This window comes from Budorcas taxicolor, chromosome 1, assembly GCF_023091745.1.
Source record: "Budorcas taxicolor isolate Tak-1 chromosome 1, Takin1.1, whole genome shotgun sequence".
NCBI classification, from domain to species: domain Eukaryota; kingdom Metazoa; phylum Chordata; class Mammalia; order Artiodactyla; family Bovidae; genus Budorcas; species Budorcas taxicolor.
Window position 1 is genome coordinate 45641508 of NC_068910.1, and position 22334 is coordinate 45663841.

At 46.2% G+C, this 22334-nt stretch overlaps 1 protein-coding gene and 1 non-coding gene across 2 annotated transcripts; one reads left to right on the top strand and one right to left on the bottom strand.

Moving 5' to 3' along the window:
* Positions 1 to 1351: 1351 nt before the first annotated feature.
* On the bottom strand, positions 1352 to 1424 carry TRNAG-ACC (transfer RNA glycine (anticodon ACC)). The gene has a single exon. It is a non-coding gene; the product is annotated as a tRNA-Gly (tRNA).
* An 18883-nt stretch (positions 1425 to 20307) lies between these two features.
* On the top strand, positions 20308 to 21807 carry LOC128048202 (5-beta-cholestane-3-alpha,7-alpha-diol 12-alpha-hydroxylase). Its single transcript, XM_052640605.1, has one exon. The coding sequence runs from the start codon at positions 20308 to 20310 to the stop codon at positions 21805 to 21807; it is 1500 nt and encodes a 499-aa protein (XP_052496565.1).
* The last annotated feature ends 527 nt before the right edge of the window (positions 21808 to 22334 follow it).

Below are 22334 nucleotides of genomic sequence, written 5' to 3' on the forward strand. Positions count from 1 at the left end.
GTTGCAAAGACAGGACTGAGAACACACGAACATTTGCAACTGAGCAGCTTCTCACACAGGCATCTTTGTAACTGGCTCTGAGTGGCAAAACAGGAGGGATTTAATTATTCATTCTGCCAAGAGACTCCTGGCAGGCCAGCTAATTTTCACTGTGTGAAAAAAACAAAAAATCTATTCACTATTTCTCCATTTCCTCACTTTCCAGTCCTAGTTTTGATATTTTTGAAGACAAAATTGTACCATAATCAATGACTGTTTTTAATATTTGCTAATTGCAATTTATTAGAAATTATCATCAATTTTTAAAGATAAACCCTTTCTATTTCTCCAAAATTTAAGAACTGAGTACAGTCTTATATCTGTGGATTCAACCAATGGTGGATCAAAAAAAAAAAAAAAAAAATTTACAACTTTCCCCAAACAAAACTTGAGTTTGCAGCATATAAATTATATGCAAAACCATGGTATTTTCCTTTACTTTATCAGCCATGCTACTTGGCTTGTGGGATCTTAGTTTCCTGACTAGGGATCAAACCTGTGCCCCCTGCAGTGGGACTCCTAATCACTGGACCTCCAGGGAAGTCCCCCATGACATTGTATATAAGGGACTTGAACATGTGTGGATTTTTGTGTCTCTTGGTGGGAGGTGTCCTGGAATCAATCCCCCATGGACACCAAGGCACAATCGTATTAATTTTATCCCACTTCTGACTTTGAGATGTGTGCATTGTCACTACAAATTGAAAGGTCTTCCATGTTACAAATCCTTCATCGCAGACTATGGAAACTATCAGCTCAGGGTTTCCAAGAGCTTGTCTCTGGGCCTCGGGTAAGGAAAAGACCAGTTAGGAATTCTCTTGGTAGGGGCCATCTAGCTCCACGTGCTATTTCTTAATCCTCCTGGAACACCTATCTTTTGCCATGTTTTGCTCATTCTCTCATGGTGACGCTTCTAAAATCTGTCTTGTCATTCCATCGCTCTGCTACATATATTTCCATCTTTCAGTTTCTAGGGTTGTTCATCCACTTCCATGATGCTCTTCTGGAAGTCCCAACTGTTCCATTTCCATGGGTTCTTATTCCTATTCATCCTCTCTCTCCTCCAGCTTGAGGTACTGACCTCATCTAACAATATGTATCAACTTCACTCTGGGAGCTTTTGAATATTTAGGATTTTAACAATCTCTGTAGTCCTAGTTGGAAAGTCAACCTTATTACAGCTGTTGCTTGCATAAAGTATCCACAGGTAATGTTGCCAATTGCTCACTAAGTGCTCTTTTCTTTTAAATACTTATTTGTTTGGAGGTCCATTGCAGCATGCAAACTCTTAGTTGCAGCATGTGGGATCTAGTTCCCTGGCCAGGGATTGAACCTGGGTCCCCTGCATTGGTAGCACAGAGTCGTAGCCACTGGACCATCAGGGAAGTCCCTGATTGCTCTTTCTTAGCATTTATTCCTGGTGCTTCCACCTGTCTGATTCCCTAAATATTGAGTCTTATTCCTTAAGACTTCATCCTGGGTCCTCATATTTTGCTGTACTCTCTCTGGGGGCAGTACCGTCCAACAGACCTTTCTGCAATAACGAAAATGTTCTACACCTATACCATTTAATAAGGTAGCCAACTGCCACATACAGTTACTGTGTGCTGGAAATCTGGCTGTTGTGCCTAAGGACCTAAATTTTTAATTTAATACCTATATGTAGCTAGTGGCTACAGTATTAAATAGTGCAGCTCTAGATTTCATTATTTCTTCCCATAGCTTTAAATACCTTCTGCTCCTTTGACCACTCCCAAATGTACAGCTCCAGGTATGACCATCACTTCATGGCAAATAGATGGGGAAACAGTGGAAACAGTGACAGCCCTTATTTTGGAGGGCTCTAAAATCACTGCAGTTGGTGACTGCAGCCATGAAATTAAAAGACGCTTACTCCTTGGAAGAAAAGCTATGACCAACCTAGACAACATATTAAAAAGCAGAGATATTACTTTGTCAACAAAGGTCCATCTAGTCAAAGCTTTGGTTTTTCCAGTAGTCATGCATGGATGTGACAGTTAGACTATGAAGAAAGCTGAGCACCAAAGAATTGATGCTTTTAAACTGTGGTGTTGGAGAAGACTCTTGAGAATCACTTGGACTGCACGGAGATCAAACCAGTCCATCCTAAAGGAAATCAGCCCTGAATATTCATTGGAAGGACTGATGCTGAAGCTGAAACTCCAATACTTTGGCCACCTCATGCAAAGAGTTGACTCACTGGAAAAGACCCTGTTGTTGGAAAAGATTGAAGGTGGGAGGAGAAGGGGACGACAGAGGATGAGATGGTTGGATGGCATCACCAACTCAATGGACATGAGTTTGAGTACACTCCAGGAGTTGGTGATGGACAGGGAGGCCTGGCGTGCTGCAGTCCATGCGGTCAGACATGACTGAGTGACTAAACTGAACTGAGGCATGACCATCCAGAGCTTCAGTCTGTATATAAAACCATCTACTTGAAATTTCTAATTGCACATCTCACACATAGTGCAAATGTTAATATTAAATAGACTTTTAGATTTTTCCATTCCAGACCTATTCTCATTCCAGTAAATGGCACCACTAACTCAGCTATTCAAGCCAGGAAGCTACCCCCTGACTCCTCCCTGTCCATTATCCTTGCATCTAATCCATTAGCAGTTCACTGATTTTCTTCCCAAAATATATCTTCAATCCACTTTCATTTCCATTATCACCACCCTCTCCAAGCCACCATCATCTCCAACTTGGGCTGCTGGCAGTTTCCAACATGCTCTCTACTTCCACTTTGGTCCCCGTAGAACCCATTTTCTCTCAGTAGCCAGAAGTTCACCTTCATCTTATAATAGGAATCAAACATGTCATTTCTCCATTGAAAACCCTTCAGTCACCTCTTCTCACTTAGGATGAAATTGAATGACCTGGCCCATCGATCTCTACAATCCCAACTGGTGCCACACATGCCCTGATCATTTTGCTAAAACCTTGTCTTCTTGAATATGCCAAACTCTTCACACATCAGGTAGTCTGCACAGCTCTTCCCTCTATCCATTCTTCCTGTTCTTGATATAAGAGGTTCTTTCTCATCCTTCAAGTCTTAGCATTGATACTACTCTTAGGACAGGCCTTCTGTGAGCATCTTTAGAAAGAGGGCCTCCCCTTTCTGATCTTGTTCATTCTCTTCACAGCACTTGGCAACCTTTAATGATTTGGTTCACTTGATTTTTCTCGGTTGGTCCCTTTAATCCTCACTAGGTTAATATTCCAGGAAGGCAGGGTGCAGGTCTGACTTCTCAGTCCTTGGCAGCACCTCACATGGTGGTTTGCATACAGGCAGTTGCTTGGTAATATGTGCTTAATAAACAACTTGCCCAAAACACTTGTTCACATTACTCATTTCCATTTTCTGGTTCTGTGTAGTACAAAATGTTTACTGCGTATTAGAGGTTCTCTAGCTGGACAATGTTAGGCCAAGTTCTGGAGTTATCAGTGTGTTTGTGCTTTTCAGAAAGCAGAAGTCTCGTCCAAGGAGGCCTCTGGCTTCTCTTCCTTGCTCCTTTAACAAATTCTTTTCACTGGTTGAGAGTTTATAAAAGTGGGATTCTAAATAGCAGTGGAGCAAACTGCAGTCTGGAGAATGGCTCTAAAGGTGGAGAATCTGGAATGGATGTTTCATCGGTGTTGGCCAGCATTCTGCTTCTCTGAATCGAGCCTTTGGTTATCTGATCTTTTAAGATGGTTCATGCCATTCATTAATATCCTGTATTTCTTCACAGTTAATATTTTAACATCTTTTAAAAATATTGTCTTACCTTATAGACTTGATATCAAGCACAGTTAATTTTGGAATCCTTCACTGACCTCTTACTTGCTGCAGAGAATCTAAGCATTCCTAGCATTCGTCTTTGATCCTGGGACCTCTGCAGGGCATTTGTGACCCTGATGCCAAGATACTTGATTATATTTCCACTGCTGGCTGACTGAGGATACCCAACAGAGTGCGAACCCTCATCAGAGAGTGACCATTTCTCCCTCCTTTCGATGGCCCCACAGCTGACTTCAGGATGTGGGTATGATGGCAATGAGAAGGGGACAGACGAGGAGAGAATTAGGAGAGTGGTGCAGTGACAGGGGTTGCAACTGTACAAATTTTTATGAAAAAAAAATTCCACTTTATTTACATTTTCCCAGTCCCAGAGTACTCTCTCATAACACAAGGGCAATCAGGTCTCCCAAGACTGCAGGACCCTGACCATCCCCACTGCTTTCCTTAAGTCACCTCAGTGGCCTCAAGGAGGCTCACAACTTCTGAGGAAGAGAAGGTCCTGGAGTTGGCAATATAACAGCAATATCCTCATATCAAATACAGTTTTAAGTGGGGTAGACTTATAGAAAGCAGTATTAATAAATACTTTGTGTGTGTGTACCCAGAAAGGCACAGAAATAACGTATTGTCTCTGAGGAGGACTGAGAGACAGGAATGACAAGGAACATTTGAACCATTTCAATTTTTTTTTTTTTATCATGAGCATGTTATATCTAGTCAAAAGTAAATATGCTTCAAAATTTGAAAAACAGAAAGAAATGCCATGCTCCAGAGAGCCGTTTATAGCTAGACTAACAAGCATGAAGCTATTAGAAAAATATAAGACAGCACATAATTAAATACCAACTTGGGGGGCACTGACTACCATTAGAAGAGGAAAAGAGGTCTGTTCGATGGAAGGAGCTGGGTCTTAGATAAGGAAGGGAGCCTTTTAGCCCAGGGAAACTTGAGAAGTAAAAAACAGGCAAGACTAGAAATGTGCACAAAGAATAGTAGATTTAGAGTCAACTGGGCCTGGTTCCAATCTCAACTCTAAAGTTTACTAGCTGACTGGACTTGAGTATTATAACCTCTTTCATATTTCTCATTTATAAAATGAGGATAAGAATACCTACATTACAGGATTAAAAAAAAAGTAAGGAATGTGTGTAAAACAGTTAGCACAGTACCTGACACAGAGTAGGTGCTCAACTAAACGTTGCCTAGTATGAATATGGCTGAACAGGGAGACCAGTCTTGCTGGAGTACAGGGTATTCACTCAGAAATGGTGAGATAATACTGGTCGTTGCAGTCCAGCAAACTGTGGGCCATCATTTCATCTTGTGGTTGGGGTTCCTGCAGCATAAGAATTATAAACAAATATCACCATTACACATTCTCTACTGTTCAAGAAGGTGAGAAGTCTGACGGTTATACGGTTTCTCTCCAGCATGGCCCCTCTGATACGTAATCAAAATAGAATTCTAACTGAAGGCTTTCCCACAGTAGTTACATGTCTAGGTTCTTTCCCTAGTATGGATTCTCTGATAACAAGTGATATGTGCCTTGCAAATAAAGCTTTCCCCACAGTTAATACATTCATGAGGCTTGTCTCCAATGTGGACCCATGGGTGCTGAGCAAGACCCGAGTTCCACATGAAGCCTTTCTCAAAGCCCTTACATTCATAAAGTTTCTCCCTAGTGTGAATTCTCTGAAGTGGAAGAAGGACTGGGTTCCAAGTAAAACTATCCCCACATCTCTTACAGGTACATGGCTTCTCCCTGGTGTGAAGCCGTATACCTGACACTGTGTATGGCTTGTGTTCTGAATAAAGCCCTTCCCACATTTCTTACATTCAAAGGGTTTCTCTCTTGTGTGAATTCTTCGGTGTTGAATCAGGTTTGACTTCCAACCAAAGGCTTTAGCACATTCTTGACATAGGCATGGTTTCATCCCAGTGTGAGTCCTCTGATATACAATGCAATGTGATCTAAAACTGAAATTCTTCCCATATTCCTTACATCCATAGACCTTCTGTCCATTATGAACTCTCTGATGTTGATCAAAGTCTTCCTTTTGATCCAAACACTTGCCACATTCTTCACGTATATAGAATGCCTCTTCACTTAGGCTTTTCTGATGTACAAGGTGGGTGTTAACATCGGCATCCTCTGAACGCTCTTCTACTAAGATCATCTCATCTTTGACAATCACTGCTGTGATGTCACGTGTAGTGTTCTCCACACTTGCCCTATTTAGGGCAGTCAGGCCATCTCCCAACAGTGCTTTCCTCCTCTTCACACGTTTTTCCAAACCAGAATTCCTAGAAGCTACAGAACTGGGGTCCACTCAATAGCAACATGTGGTCCTGTGCCTGCTCGTGAATGTCCTCCTTCAGGATAAAATGTTCTTTCTCACTCTTCAACACCCCCTCTGAAAGAAGAAAACAGGGCTGCAAATGTCATCAGTACCCATGACAGAGCAACTAAAGTCATCAAGCAGTATTAATAGGTCCATTTTTCTCAAGTGCCACCCCTGTGTCTAAGCAGGAGGGGAGAATGAAGGTTGGGGAAAGACTGGTAACACAGATGACCTGAAACTTGAGAGTAATAAGAATATAAAGGACAGGAGAGAGAGGTTCAGGGAAGTTGGGATTCCATCAGTTCACCAAAATACAAAAACTTGTCACTCATTTTAAAATGTCAAGAAGAAATAGGCAAGACTAAGGTCTCTGCACCTGCCCCTAGGAGCTGAAAGCCAATTCATATAGAAAAGTATCCTGATAGGATAGAATTTCAAAGAGCTGCTCCTGAGGCTGTGTTGGGAAATCACCATCTCTTACTTCCCTTCCTTCCTATCCATCATAGCCTTCTCTTTTTATAAGGGTCAACAATGAGTCTTTCTATGGCATCCATAAAAATGTCCTCATAGCCTCACTCAGCCGTTTCCAGAAGTCACTTCTAACTCTAATGATAAACACCTAAGGATAAAACTCTAATGATAAAAATATGTAAAGCACATATTTACAAAGGTCCGCTCTAATAAATTCTTCAGAATTAGTTAAGCTCTGTCTCTTTGTAACTCCCATCCAAGCCTGTAGAACTGTAGACCAATTCTACAATTTCCAAGGGAAACTAAGTAGGAACATGAGCTCCAAGAAGGCCTGCTGCAGGTCAGGGAGTTCAGGTTTTGCTCAAGGAATAACCTCGCTGTTAGCTTTCTGTCTGAAGCAGAGATGGGAAATTCCCTTGAGTGGTGGCGAGAGCAGGTACTGAGATCCTGAGAGAATCTAGAGGACACTGCGGTTCCCTGCCTACATCCATTCTCCTCCCCCTCCCCGACTAGGGAGCAGCCAGGCCCTTTGGGTGGGAGCAATCCCAACTCCAGCTTCTGGCATAGGCGCCCACTGAGATAAGCCAAGCAGGCTCTCCCATCTGACTCACTACATGAGAGACCCATTCAGGGACCAGCAATCCAGGCCAAGTCAATCAGTGCACAGCATCCCCCTGGCTACGGGACCAATTTAGAGCCGGCATAAGACTTAAGATGGTGAGTAGAGCAAGCAACACGTGGACTGTGACCCACCAGGGTTAGAGCCTAAGGAAGGCCTGCAACTGTTCCTCCCCCTGGGTGCGAAGAAGCACAGTCCTGGTTACACTACCAATCACCTTACAGCCCTGAGAGGAGCCAGACTGGAGAGAAACTAACATATGAGGAGACAGAGGGGCAGAGACTGAAATTCTGATCAAAATCTATGGACTTCCCAATCACACAGAACAATAAATTCCTCTTTATTATTTAACCCAGTTTGAACTGGGCTATTACTTGCAATCAAGGGTCTCCTAACATGGAAAGACTTCCAGACACAGCAAGGAACTGTGAGAATGCGAAATTGGAGAGCACAGCTCAAGTCACACTGTGTCCACGGAACAGCTTCTGTGGAAAGAAGATGAAGCGGGCCTACGGAGGCAATAAAAGGACATAGTTCTTAGTAGGAAATCAGGAGCAGGGAAGCCCTGTGTTGGGCCTAGACAAATGCCAGGGCTTTCCTGCCAGAAATCCCTGAGGAACAGGAACTATCTGGCTTAGGGTTATTTAGACTGCTTGATTTCTAATGATAAAAATGGCCATGCTACCCTCAAAGGACAGTCAGAATCTTCAGCTGGAAGATTATAAGCAGGCCAGGATAGTTAAAAAAAGGGGGTGGGGCACCTCAGATCAGAAAGCAAACAGAAAAGTAGTCAGGGAGTAAAGATAAATGGTGGTCAGATGCATGCAGATGGCACAGAGAGGAGCCAGGATGAATGAAGCAAGGACTCAAGATGACGGAAAACCATAGGAACACAGAGGAAAACAAGGAATCCCACCGGTGTCTACAGCAGTAAGTTAAGAGAACACATACCCAGGACAACTTAAAGATCAAGACAAGTGAACTGCTCAGATGACTGGCACGTGTCCTCACTCACCTAGGAAGATGCCCCTCGGGCTTTCTCCATTCAGACCTTCCCGAGGAGCCAAGCTCCAGGGTGTTCCCCCTCACTCCAGCTGGAAGATCAGAGCCGGTGTAGGAAATGGACACGCTGCCCATCAGGAAGGAATCGGGACAGGCAGGTAAGCAGGGTGACACAGAGCAACCCCAGGGCTCCTCCCAGGCCTATCTTCAGGGGTGGGAGGGGAAAGAAGGGAAATTACTAGGGGGAACAAGAAAAGAAAATCCAGGGAAAGGGGCACAGGTACTCAGGTGAGAGGGGCCTGGAGACTCCTGAAGGTCAGGAAGCAGAGAGGAAGGGATGCTCGACAACAGCGTGAGTGAGCAAAGAGATGACTTCCCTCATTGAGAAACTGGGCCCTACCTCTCTAGAGCTCTCGAGTTCAGATGTCTGCATGAGGATGCTTGCTATTGGGCTGCGTCTCCCAAACTGAGGTGCAGGGAACTGAGGACTCAGAGGGGCACCAGGAACCGTCTCTCCATCTGTTGTACCCACAGCACATGGATTAGAAGGTCAGAAGCTCTTAGCCGGGTGTAGGGATGTCCTATATGAGACCCAGATGGATGCCAGGACTTCCTGCTTCACAGCTACCACTAAGGTTGTGTCATTAAGAGTCCAGGAGCCTGAAGGTACCACTCAGCTGAGGGTTAGTTACCAAAGACTACTGAGCTTTTGAGGAAGAAGGAGCCAAGAAATCCAAAAGGGTAAAGGCAGAGTCCAAAGGGAAAGATCCTTACCCAGGAAAGCCACAGCCCATAATTCTCCAGCATCACCTCCCTGTACAGGGCCCTCTGAATAGAAGCCAGTGGTCCATTCATTCTCAGAGAAGTAGATGACCATGTCCTCAAGGGTCACTGACTCCTGAAACGACATGTTTATATGCCATAGGACAGTCTGAGGACATGGGCCTGGAGTCAGGGTAGACAAGGCACTAAGAGGTACTGGAAGGGATGCCCACTGAGTTTCTGGATTCTGAATGTTGAAGGAAACTCTCAGCAGATTTTTGCCCCCTACTTATAAAGATACAAGTGATCAGCCACCAATCTTCTCACGTCTCTTCATTTTCACTTTGGCAAACATTCTCTCCTCTTCTTCATGAGCCTCTGTAAGTTTTCCCTTTTCATCCCCACATGAGCTCTGGGAGCCATCCTTTCTCCACCACGTGTCCTGTTCCTTCAGACGTCACCACCTTTGATAACAAGAGCAACAACGACTGATCGAGCCTGTGCCAAGAACTATACAAATACTACTTTGAGTATGTCTCACGGCCTTTGAGGAGGGTAACAGATCCATTTTATGGAAGAGAACCTGAGGCTCAGAGGTTAACTCTCCCCAGATTACAGAGTTCTGAGACAGAACTCAGGCCCGCCTGGCTCTCTGCTCTCCCCTGCCATACACACTGCCTGCCACCCTCACTCCTGCCAGTCCTCTGCCCCGTGAGGGACTCTCACTCTTCCCTCCCTCCCAGTCACTTCCAGCAGCCCAAGAAGCAGCTAGGGACACCTCAGACAATCAGGCTGCTGGAGAGGCTTGACTCAAAAGGACAGAGCCCAGCTGTGACTACTCCCTGCACATTCCCACCTGATATACTCCCTAACACACTCAAAGACTTCGGCTGGCTTACCTTTGCCTACCCAAAAAAGTCCAAGTCCTCTGCTGTGTAGACAATTCCAGTCACCGTTCAGGGACCCAGCTGACTTCCCAAGGGTCCTTTCCTGCATGACCACCCTCAGGCCGGATCCTGTCACCATTTGGTTCTGAACCCAGACTTTTTCCTTGTCCAGCTCTGTGCCCTTAGACCTGCAGCCCCCAGCCCCCAACCCTGCCTGAAGATCCAGATCCTCCCTCCTGTTCATCTAAGTGTTAAGTCAAAGTGTTAGTGGCTTAGCCGTGTCCGATTCTTTGTGACCCTCTGGACTGTAGCCGGTCAGGCTCCTCAGTCCATGGGGATTCTCCAGGCAAGAATATTGGAGTGGGCAGGCAGTCATTCCCTTCTCCAGGGGATCTTCCCAACCCAGGGATCAAACCCAGGTTTTCTGCACTGCAGGCAGATTCTTTATCATCTGAGCCACCAGGGAAGCCCCATTCATCTCAAGACCTACCTCAAACAAAACCAGCTCTGTAAAACCAGTCGTGGAAGTTCTGGCCGTTCATCACTGCACACAGCGGTCTGTGGACACCTCTAAACCAGCACTGGTTCAGGCCTGTGTACCTGCTTCCCCTGCCGCCACAAGCCTGGGGGATGATGGATCCACTCTGCCCCTGCCTGTTCCTCGGGTCCCTCCACTCAGGACTGTATCCCAATTTCTCCGTCACTGCACTGCCTGCTTTCCGCCCCTCATCTGGGTCTACAGCCAGCTTCCTGGCATCGGCTCACCTTTGACAACGTGGGCTGTCCCGGCAGCAGGTTGAGTGCTGGGCTGAAACGGGTCCCAGTTCCCAGGGCCACCGGCCGCTCCCCGAGTCAGACCGGGGGCGGCCGGGTGTCTGGGAGGAAGGCTCCAGAACCGCTCGAGACTGACATACCAGCCATCGGCCAGGGAGCGGACCTGGGAAGATGCAGGCCTCACGCCCCCGCCAGCCCCATGCGCAGCTCTCCACGTTCTGTGTTGGCCAGATCTCTGCTCGCGAGAAGTGGAGTCCGGCACACTCCTGCCAGCTTCTCTAGGACTGTGGAGGGCTCCACGACTCTGTGGTCCTCCGCCGTAGGCAGTAGGAGAGGAGAGGGGCCCAGCTCTCCCAGAGACACTGATGCTGTAGAATTCTTCCCTGGCCCTTTCCTTCCCACTTCTCCACCTCGTTGCACCTTTGCAGGATAGATGCTGATACAAGATAGCCCACACTTCCCTTGATTAGGCCTGTTCACATATCCTACTGTGTCCTGGATATGCTCACCTTTGTGTCTCCAGTATCTGCCCCAAATCTAGCACTTCTTAGGACCCAATTTCTTCAAGTGCCATAGAATGTCTGGCCAGGATGAATAAAAGGATGATTAACTGTTGAACCAGTTTTTCAGTTGGCCCAAGTAAGGCCCAAAAAGAGGAAAAGTAAGCCTCTTAACTTGGGGAAGATCACTGTGAAGGGTGAGCATACAACAAAGTAAGGCCCAAAAAGAGGAAACGACTTACCTACAGTCACAGAGTATGCCAGGAAGCTAAGCTTTTAAAGAAAGTTGTGGAAATAAAGGAAAACCTCAGAGATGAGAACAAGCAACGTCTATTTATTCAAAGATCAGCCACCATACTTGCATTTGGCAGAGAAGTGGAAAGTTTGAGAGCAGGGAAAAAGGAAGGCTTCAAGTATGTGCTGATTAAAGAGTCTAAGTATAATGCCTTACTAGAAGGCAATGGCATCCCACTCCAGTACTCTTGCCTGGACAATCCCATGGACGGAGGAGACTGGTGGGCTGCAGTCCATGGGGTCACGAAGAGTCGGACACGACTGAGCTACTTCACTTTCACTTTTCACTTTCATGCATTGGAGAAGGAAATGGTAACCCATTCCAGTGTTCTCGCCTGGAGAATCCCAGGGGTGGCGGAGCCTGGTGGGCTGCTGTCTATGGGGTCACACAGAGTCGGACACGACTGAAGCGACTTAGCAGCAGAAGCAAAGCATGTTATGTGATTGGTTGGGAGGCATTATTCAGACTCTGGCTGTTTAGGGATGATTACTACAGGGATTACTTTGGCTTCCTGGACTGATTGCTACAGACAGCAGTTTGACCTCTTGGATTGATTATTGCTAATAGTGTGTTGGTTTTCTGGACAGGTTGCTGCAGATTGAGAGTCAAAGTTCTATTTTTCTATATGGTCTGGCCATTGTCCATTTGTATATTCAGTCTCTAGGTTGAACAAATTAGGAAGATGTCTGCTTCACAGGAATTCAAAATCAGGTTCAGGTACCTCAGGTACTGGAGCTTACAGATGCCATACCTATGGAAAGTTACAAAGAAGCCCTCATATGAACTCCCAGGTTTATTGGTTGGTTGGTTTGTTTCTAAGAGAATACTGGAGTAACTCATAAAAGGACAATAGCTGATAGTCTGCAGGTACTGAGAAGGAAGCAAAGCCTCTTAACTTGGGGAAGATCACTGTGAAGGGTGAGCATACAACAATCTGATATATGTTCACCCCATGATTTTCCTCAGGACCAAGTGGAGAAAACTGAACTGGTGACCAAACAATTGTGGGCACTGTAGCTCAGAATAAGGAGCCCTCAAATACCTGATTTACCAAGTTATGGTCCACCTGAAAAGAGGTATCTATGGCTATGATCAGTATTTGGTTCATATTTTTTTTAGAAAACTAAAGAGGCAAGGAAGAGTCTATCACATTTAATCCCGTAGTTTTACTCTATTATTCTTCTGTCAAACACAGGGCAGCAGGCAAGGTCAAGGCCAAGTCTTAATTGATTTGGCCAGTAAACATAATCTGTCATTCTGAGATTCATATAATGTATTAATTACAAAAACAGCAAAAGGAAGAGTAGGCAAACATCCCAATCCCCCAGGTCCTTGTCCCACACACCAAAAACAATGACACAAAGACAAAAGGGGGCTGGATGACTGCAACATGGGTTGTGGGATACACCTTGCTGAGGAGTCAATTTTAGGCTGCAGCTTAACAGTGTTATATTGTTGTTTTTCAGTCGGCAAGTTATGTCTGACCCCTATGAATTGCACCACTCTGGGCCTCCCTGTCCCCAACCATCTCCCGGAGTTTGCCCAAGTTCATGTTCATTCAACCATCTCATCCTCTGTCACCGTCTTCTCCCTCTACCTTCAGTCCTTCCCAGCATCAGGGTCTTTTCCAATGAATCAGCTGTTCACACCAGGTGGCCAAAGTATTGGAGCTTCAGCATCAGAACTTTCAATGAGTTTTCAGGGTTGATTTCCTTTAGGATTGACTGGATTGATATCCTTGCTATTCAAGGGACTCTCAAGAGGCTTCCCCAGCACCACAGTTCAAAAGCATCAATTCTTCAGTGCTCTGCCTTCTTTATGGTTCAGCTCTCACAACTGTACATGACTATTGGAAATTAGTTACAGTGTTATAGTCTGCAGTTAAACCAGAGAAGAGTGGGAGAGAAAGTCTCATTACTTATCTGGGAGGCAGTGAGAAACTGTCTCATAACAGCCTCCCACAGGGACAGAGACAGAAGTGGAAGATGGCCTGAAAAGCTTGTAAAGATCCTCTTTTGTTCTGGAAGGATCACAAGGTAATCTGCCAAGACTCAGATTAGCTATAGTTCAAGGCTTTGCCTGCATGGCCTATATATTGGCCAATCCAATAGATATGAGTGATACTGCCAGAGCACCATGGTAGAGGCAATTCTCCTACAACTTTACCTCTTAACTTTTTGCCATGCAACGTGTGCAATTTTAGTTCCCTGACCAGAGATCAAACCCACACCCCCTGCATTGGAAGCATGGATACTTACCCACTGGACCACCAGGGCAGTTCCTAACTCCTTACTTCTAACACATAAAGAATTCTCAGAAGCATGTCACCACGTAGGTCACCAAATACTCTAATTCATTGTACTGAAAGAGAATTGGGCCAAATATATTCCATTTGTCTTAGGCAGCATTGGACAAGAGTGACAGTGATTGTGATTCACAGTAGTATAACCAGGCTCACTGTAGGAAAGACCATGGTGAGGCTCCACATCCAGAACTAAATGTGTCATTAATCCACATGGGGCAAGAAAAACTGGCAATGGCACATACCTCAGCTAAACTGGCCAGTGAGAAATCCAGGGCAATACAATTGTCCATCATCATTCATGCTAGAGAATTTAAGAAAATCAGTGATCTGGGGAAAATGTACAAGAGACTCCAACAGTAACATAAAGCTAAAGGGAACTATGTCAATGTCTAGAAAGTTAATTCTGTTCTGCTGTTTTTTGATGAAGCTGTTCCTTCCTGGAGTCTGGCTGTTGGGAGGATTCTGAGAACTTTTAAACTAAGATCTGGCCAGTAGTCAAATTGAGGGTAGCGGCAAAAGCCTGGGTTAAATTGGCCAGATATCCTACAGACAAAAGCTAAGCTAGATTAATTATCTCTGCCTCTGCTCCTGACTTCCCACAGTCTAGGGTGTTTTTGTCTTACAAACCAGGACTGTTTCTCTCCTCCCACAGCCATAGGATCATTACACTCAGTCTCTGGAACAATCACTTCACCTTTTCCCCAATCCTTCCCACGTCTTCTCACACTATATGCTACAGCTCATCCCTAGTTAGCTAAGAAGTTCCTTTCTTATATAATGTATAGCACCCAAGACCATCTACCACCATCTGACATGTGAGCCATGCCAAGACCACATTAGAATTATCACCTTGTAAATTCCTGATCACTCTTTGTGACCTCATGAATTATATAGTCCATGGAATTCTCCAGGCCAGAATACTGGAATGGGCAGCCTTTCCCTTCTCCAGGAGATCTTCCTGACCCAGGGAGCGAACCCAGGTCTCCCGCATTGCAGGCAGATTCTTTACCAGCTGAGCCACCAGGGAAGTCCAAGAATACTGGAGTGGGAAGCCTATCCCTTCTCCAGGGGAATCTTCTCGACCCAGGAATCGAACTGGAGTCTTCTTCATTACAGGTGGATTCCTAACCAGCTGAGCTACCAAGAGATCCCTACAATTATCTATAATTGCCCAAATATAATTACATCTGTAATTTTTCATCTGAGTACTAATTTCACTATATGCTGTAACCTTTGGTTTTCATTTTCATTCATCTCAAGGTATTTTCTAATTTCTCTTGTAAATCCTTCTCTCAGGAAAGCATTAGGAAGCTTGTACATAGATTCTTGCAGACTCCATGTGTGTCTTTTCCCCTGATGATTTGGCTATGTACCTTTTTAATACACCACTGTAACAAATTTCAGTTATGAGTAAAACTATAGGCCAAGTCCTCTGAGTTCTTCTAGGCAATTCTCTGAATGAGAAGGTGGTTCTAGAGATCCATGACGTGGGTCATGGCAACTAGACTGCATAACAGATGTCAAGCAGTTCACTTAATTCCTGGCTCATGGTAAATTCCTAATATAAAAACGGTAAAAATCTCAAATGGTAAAAATGTAAACGGTCATGGTGGCAAGAGGCATGACCAGCACAGGGCCATGAACAAGACAGAGACCCAAGCTCCCAGATTTATTGCCATAGAGTGCCTCCAGACTGAGGACCCCCAAAGCGCCGACCTAAAGTCGCTATTAGGCGCAGGGCGGGGCAGCGGAAATGCGTCATCGGCCTTCCAGCCCGGGCCGAGGTCCCTCCAGCGAGCGCGGAGGACACCTCTGCAGGTCGTCAATCCTCCCAGTTCAGTTTAGTTAAGTCGCTCAGTCATATCCGACTCTTTGCGACCCCATGGACTGCAATAAACCAGGCTTCCCTGTCCATCAGCAACTCCTGGAGTCTACTCAAACACATGTCAATTAAATCAGTAATGCCATTCAACCATCTCATCCTCTGTTCTCCCCTTCTCCTCCTGCCCTCAGTCTTTCCCAGGATCAGGGTCTTTTCGAATGAGTCAGTTCTTCCCATCAGGTGGCCAAAGTATTGGAGTCTCAGCTTCAGCATCAGTCCTTCCAATGGATATTCAGGACTGATTTCCTTTAGGATGGACTGGTTGGATCTCCTTGCTGTCCAAGAACTCTCAAGAGTCTACTTCAACACCACAGTTCAAAAGCACCAATTCTGCGGCACTCAGCTTTCTTTATAGCCCAATTCTCACATCCATACATGAATACTGGAGCAACCAATGCTTTGACTAGACGGACCTTTGTTGGAAAAGTAATATCTCTGCTTTTTAATATGCTGTCTAGGTTGGTGATAACTTTTCTTCCAAGGAGTAAGCATCTTTTAATTTCATGGCTGCAGTCACTATCTGCAGTGATTTTGGAGCCCCCCAAAATAAAGTCTGTCACTGTTTCCACTGTTTGCCCATCTATTTGCCATGAAGTGATGGGACCAGATGCCATGATCTTTGTTTTCTGAATGTTGAACTTTAAGCCAACTTTTTCACTCTCCGCTTTCACTTTCATCAAGAGGCTCTTTAGTTCTTCTTCATTTTCTGCCATAAGGGTGGTATCAGCTGAGTATCTGAGGTTATTGATATTTCTCTCAGCAATCTTGATTCCAGCTTGTGCTTCATCCAGCCCAGCATTTCTCATGATGTACTCTGCATATAAGTTAAATAAGCAGGGTGACAATATACAGCCTTGATGTACTCCTTTGCCCATTTGGAACCAGTCTGTTGTTCCATGTCTGGTTCTAACTGTTCCTTCCTGATCTGCATACAGATTTCTCAGGAGGCAGGTCAGGTGGTCTGGTACTCCCACCTCTTTCAGAATTTTCCACAGTTTATTGTGATCTACACAGTCAAAGGCTTTGGCATAGTCAATAAAGAAGTAGATTTTTTTTTTTTGGAACTCTCTTGCTTTTTCGATGATCCAGCAGATGTAGGCAATTTGGTCTCTAATTCCTCTGCCTTTTCTAAATCCAGCTTGAACAGCTGGAAGTTCACAGTTCATATACTGTTGAAGCCTGGCTTGGAGAATTTTGAGCATTACTTTGCTAGCGTGTGAGTTTGAGTGCAATTGTGCAGTAGTCTGAGCATTCTTTGGCATTGCCTTTCTTAGGGATTAGAATGAAAACTGACCTTTTCCAGTCCTGTGCCCACTGCTGAGTTTTCCAAATTTGCTGACATACTGAGTGTAGCACTTTCACAGCATCATCTTTCAGGATTTGAAATAGCTCAACTGGAATTCCATCACCTCCACTAGCTTTGTTCATAGTGATGCTTTCTAAGGCCCACTTGACTTCACATTCCAGGACGTCTGGCTCTAGGTGATTGATCACATTATCATGCTTATCTGGGTCATGAAGATCTTTTCTGTATAGTTCTTCTGTGTTTTCTTGCCACCTCTTCTTAATATCTTCTGCTTCTGTTAGGCCCATACAATTTCTGTCCTTTATCGAGCCCATCTTTGCATGAAATGTTCCCTTGGTATCTCTGATTTTCTTGAAGAGATCTCTAGTCTTTCCCACTCTATTGTTTTCCTCTATTTCTTTGCACTGATCACTGAGGAAGGCTTTCTTCTCTCCTTGCTATGCTTTGGAACTCTGCATTCAAATGGGTATATCTTTCCTTTTCTCCTTTGCCTTTCACTTCACTTCTCAGCTATTTGTAAGGCCTCCTCAAACAACCATTTTGCCTTTTGCATTTCTTTTTTGGCAATGGTCTTGATCACTGCCTCCTGTACAATGTCACAAACCTCTGTCCATAGTTCTTCAGGCACTCTATCAGATCTAATTCCTTGAATCTATTTGTCACTTCCACTGTATAATCGTAAGGGATCTGATTTAGGTCATACCTGAATGGTCCAGTGGTTTTCCCTACTTTCTTCAGTTTAAGTCTGAATTTGGCACTAAGGAGTACATCATTTGAGCCACAGTCACCTCCTGGTCTTGTTTTTGCTGACTTATGTATAGAGCTTCTCCATCTTTGACTCCAAAAAATATAATCAATCTGATTTTGGTATTAACCATCTGGTAATGTCCATGTGTAGAGTCTTCTCTTGTGTTCTTGGAAGAGGGTGTTTGCTATGACCAGTGCTTTCTCTTGGCAAAACTCTATTAGCCTTTGCCCTGCTTCATTCTGTACTCCAAGGCTCCCAGACTGCCCTGCAAATCCATTGTGATGCCACCCCCACCCTGCCCTGGATCTGCGGCCGGACTGTGTAAGGCTGAGACTCGCCATAGGCTTGTGGTGCACACTCTGGACTGCTGGGTCCCAGCCACTCCAGAGGGTTGGGAGGGAAGCACCTGGGCCAATACCCTGGGACAGGCCACCCTTTAGCAGCCCTGCTGAGCTGGTCCCATACACAAAGGTGGCTGGCATCAGAAGAGTTCAGTGCAATGGTGATGGGTCAGAGCTCAAATTCACACTGAGCTGGAGACTCCTCCTGCTCTGAACACTCTGGCCACACTGGCCCTCTTGAGATGACCCTGCCACTTGCTTTAGAAGAATGTCCCCTATATCCTTATACACAGCACACATTTACCTGGTCTTGCTGTCATCCCCTAATGACGTCCTGATCAGTGCAACCTCCATGATTCCCCATCCTCCTTCCTGTTCTGCCCTTCTTTGTAGCACTTAACACAATTGTGATTATATGCTTCTTTGGTGGAAGGCATAAACTCCAAGAGGGCAGGGACCAGGTCAGTCTCAGGGTTGCAGCAAAATTTCTGGTTTAAGTGCATAGCAAGTATCTGTTGAATGAATAGATTGGGCTGTTCTAAGAAAGGAAGAAATGAATGGATGAGTGGGTGTGAGTGAATGGATGAATAAATGAAGGAAAGAATGAATGTAAGGTAGTGGTGGTGGTTGTTGTATAGTTGCTAAGTGGTGTCTGACTCTTTTGTGACCCCATGGACTATCCATGGCATTTTTCCAGGCAAGAAAACTGGAGTGGCTTGGCATTTCCTTCTCCAAGGGATCTTCCTGACCCGGGTGGGTTCTTTACTGCTGAGAAGCAAGGTGGGGCTGCCATCCATTAAAAACTGAGGGACAGGGACTTATCTGTTGGTCCAGTCGTTAAGACTCCAAGCTCCCAAACAGCAGCATGGGTTTAATCCCTGGTAGGGAAACAGATCCCACACGTCAAATGGTACGACAAAAAAAAAAAAAAAAAATCCCCAAATACAAAAATATACTAAGGGACAAAGTTCAGCTCTTTGGACTTGACCCACAGTTTCTGACCTTTTTCTTTTTTTGGCAGAGCCTCAGCCTGTGGGGTCTTAGTTCCTTGACCAGAGACTGAACCCGGGCCACAGCAGTAAAATCATTGAGTCCTAATCACTGGGCCACCAGGGAATTCCCTTTCTGACCATATCCTAAGGATGGGAAGAGTTGTTGGAGCTGAGTACTTGCTGTGGTTGCCCTGAGCAACCAGAGAGGACTTCGTGGATGCTGAGTGTGGATATTTTCAGCTCCCTGCTGGGAGGAGCTGCACACGGAAGCTCACTCAAATCGTATGATCGTCTGAAGAGACAAAGTCCCTGTTTGCAGGTCATTTCAGAAGTTAAAGAGTAACTTGAGGGTTGTCACAACTGGTTGAATTCAGTCTGAACCTCACATATTGCAACAATGAGCTAGGCTGCTGAACTGAAGTCTTAAGAGTCAACAGTAGTTTTCTCCTTCTTGGGCCTGCTGACAGGGTCTTGGCCTGACATGTCACTAAAGATCCCTAGTAAATGGTCAACTCACCTCACCCAAGCCAGGGCCACTGTCAGAAAAAGTCCCTGCTACACTCTGAACCAAGATCCTTCTTGTGAAGTAAAGCAGTTGGTTTGAAGTCCCTATCATCTCTGACATTTCATAAATCCATGACTCACACTCTGTATTTCTTGGTAGAGAAGTGTGCAAGCCAGTTGGTGAGAGACTCAGAGACTCAAGTCTGAGCCTGTGCTTGAAGGAGCCTCTGTTTGGGAGATTCTGTGGGTCTTTTAAAGAATGAGGAGGAGGTGGATGTGAAACTTAATAAGTACTTGGTGCATCTCTGTTGAAGGAACTAGCAAATTAATGCACATATGAAGTCAAGAGTAAATAAAGGAGTGAGTGGTCAGTAAGTCACAAGGGTGAGGGTTGGGTCAAAGAAGTCTTGGTAGAGAAAATGCCGGAGCTGTGTCAGGAAAGGTTGCAACATAGGTCTGAAGCTCGTGCAGAGGCTGTGACCACAGCAAGAGGCTTCCTTCTGGCCTTCTTCCTGCTCCCTCCCACCTGCTGCTCTCACATGACTAGGTCCTAACAGAATCTAGGGGAAGGATTTGCTCTCGGGTACGGTCTCGCCAGGCTTATTTACGGCAACTTGCAGCCACAGGGCAAGGTCCAGGTGGGAAGACCTTTCTATCCCCACCGTGTCCTCCCAAACCCTCTGGCACCCAGAGAACAGCACATCCAGACTCAACCTGGAAGAGATCAGCCATGGTGCTCTGGGGTCCGGTGCTGGGAGCCCTGCTAGTGGCCATTGTGGGATACCTGTGCCTGCGGGGGCTGCTCCAGCAACGAAGACCCAAGGAGCCCCCTCTGGATAAGGGCCCCGTGCCCTGGCTGGGCCATGCTATGGCTTTCCGGAAGAATATGTTCGAATTTCTGAGGCACATGCAGGCCAAACATGGGGACATATTCACAGTACAGCTAGGGGGCCAGTACTTCACCTTTGTCATGGACCCTCTGTCTTTTGGCCCCATCCTCAAGGATGCGCAGAGGAAGCTAGACTTCGTGGAGTATGCGCAAAAACTGGTGCTAAAGGTATTTGGATACCGCTCTGTGCAGGGAGACTATAGGATGATACACTCAGCCAGCACCAAGCACCTCATGGGGGAAGGCTTGGAGGAGCTCAACAAAGTCATGTTAGACACCCTGTCCTTGGTTATGCTGGGGCCCACAGGCCCCAGTCTGGACACCCACCACTGGCGTGAGGATGGCCTCTTTCACTTCTGCTACAACATCTTGTTCAAGGCTGGCTACCTGAGCTTGTTTGGCTACACAAAGGACAAGGAGCAGGACCTGCTGCAGGCAGAGGAGCTATTCCTGGAGTTTCGCAAGTATGACCGCCTGTTCCCCAGGTTTGTTTACTCCCTGCTGGGGCCCCGGGAGTGGCTGGAAGTGGGCCGGCTCCAGCGTCTCTTCCATAAGGAACTCTCGGTGGAACACAACCTGGAGAAGTACGGCGTAAGCAACTGGATCACCTACATGCTTCAGTTTCTGAGGGAGCAGGGCGTCTCCCCGGCCATGCAGGACAAGTTCAACTTCATGATGCTCTGGGCCTCCCAGGGTAACACAGGGCCGACCTCCTTCTGGGCCCTCCTGTTCCTCCTGAAGCACCCAGAGGCCATGCGGGCTGTGAGGGAGGAGGCCACCCGGCTCCTGGGAGAGGTCAGGCTGGAGGCTAAGCAGTCCTTTAAGTTCGGTGCCCTGCACCGCATGCCGGTGCTGGACAGTGTGATGGAAGAGACGCTGCGGCTGAGGGCCTCGCCTACCCTCCTCAGGGTGGTGAACGATGACCAGATCCTGCAGATGGCCAGTGGGCAGGAGTACCTGCTCCGCAATGGAGACATCCTGGCCCTCTTCCCTTATCTCTCAGTGCACATGGACCCTGACATCCACCCTGAGCCCACCGCCTTCAAGTACGATCGCTTCCTCACCGCCAGCGGCAGCCGAAAAGTAGACTTCTACAAGGCAGGCAAGAAGATCCGCCACTATACCATGCCGTGGGGCTCAGGTGTCTCCATCTGCCCTGGGAGGTTCTTGGCCCTCAACGAGATGAAGCTCTTTATCCTGCTCATGGTCATGAACTTTGACCTGGAGTTGGTGGACCCTGACACACCTGTACCACCCGTGGACCCCCAGCGCTGGGGCTTTGGCACCACACAGCCCAGCCACGAGGTGCGATTCCGCTACCGCCTGCGGCCTGTGGAGTGAGCTCTGTCCAGGTGGCCGAAGTCTGGCTGAGGGGGCTCCTCTGGGTCTCTGCTTCCTCTCACCCACCCTTCTAAAGCCCCAGACCATCCCTCTCTGCTGTCCTGCTTGGCCTCCCTGCTCTTTGGCATCCTTCTGATCACCTCACAGGCTGATACTTCTCTCTTGAAAACACCGTCTCTCACAGCAAATGCTGCATAACTCGCCTCTCACAGGAAGTCCAAGGAAGGGGAAATATCTGTGGGCAACTCAGTTTGGGGGATAATACACGCCATGACAAATCTCACACAGTACAGATACCGGTTACAGTGAGTCATGTAGCATCTTGCAAACATTGGTCTCCACCCTCCCACTCTGCTTTGCTTGTTTTCCTCAACACTTACCCTGTGGGATTCAGGGTCTAGAACAGTGTCATCTGATAGCCATATGAGGCAAGCCACATGTGTAATTTTTCACCTCCTAGCTGACATGTTTTTAAAAGTAAAAAGAAACTGGTGAAATTCATTTTTCTACTGTATTTTACTTGTCCT

Coding starts and splice junctions, on each gene's coding strand:
- LOC128048202 (XM_052640605.1), top strand. CDS start 20,308: ATGGTGCTCTGGGGTCCGGTGCTGGGAGCCCTGCTAGTGGCCATTGTG.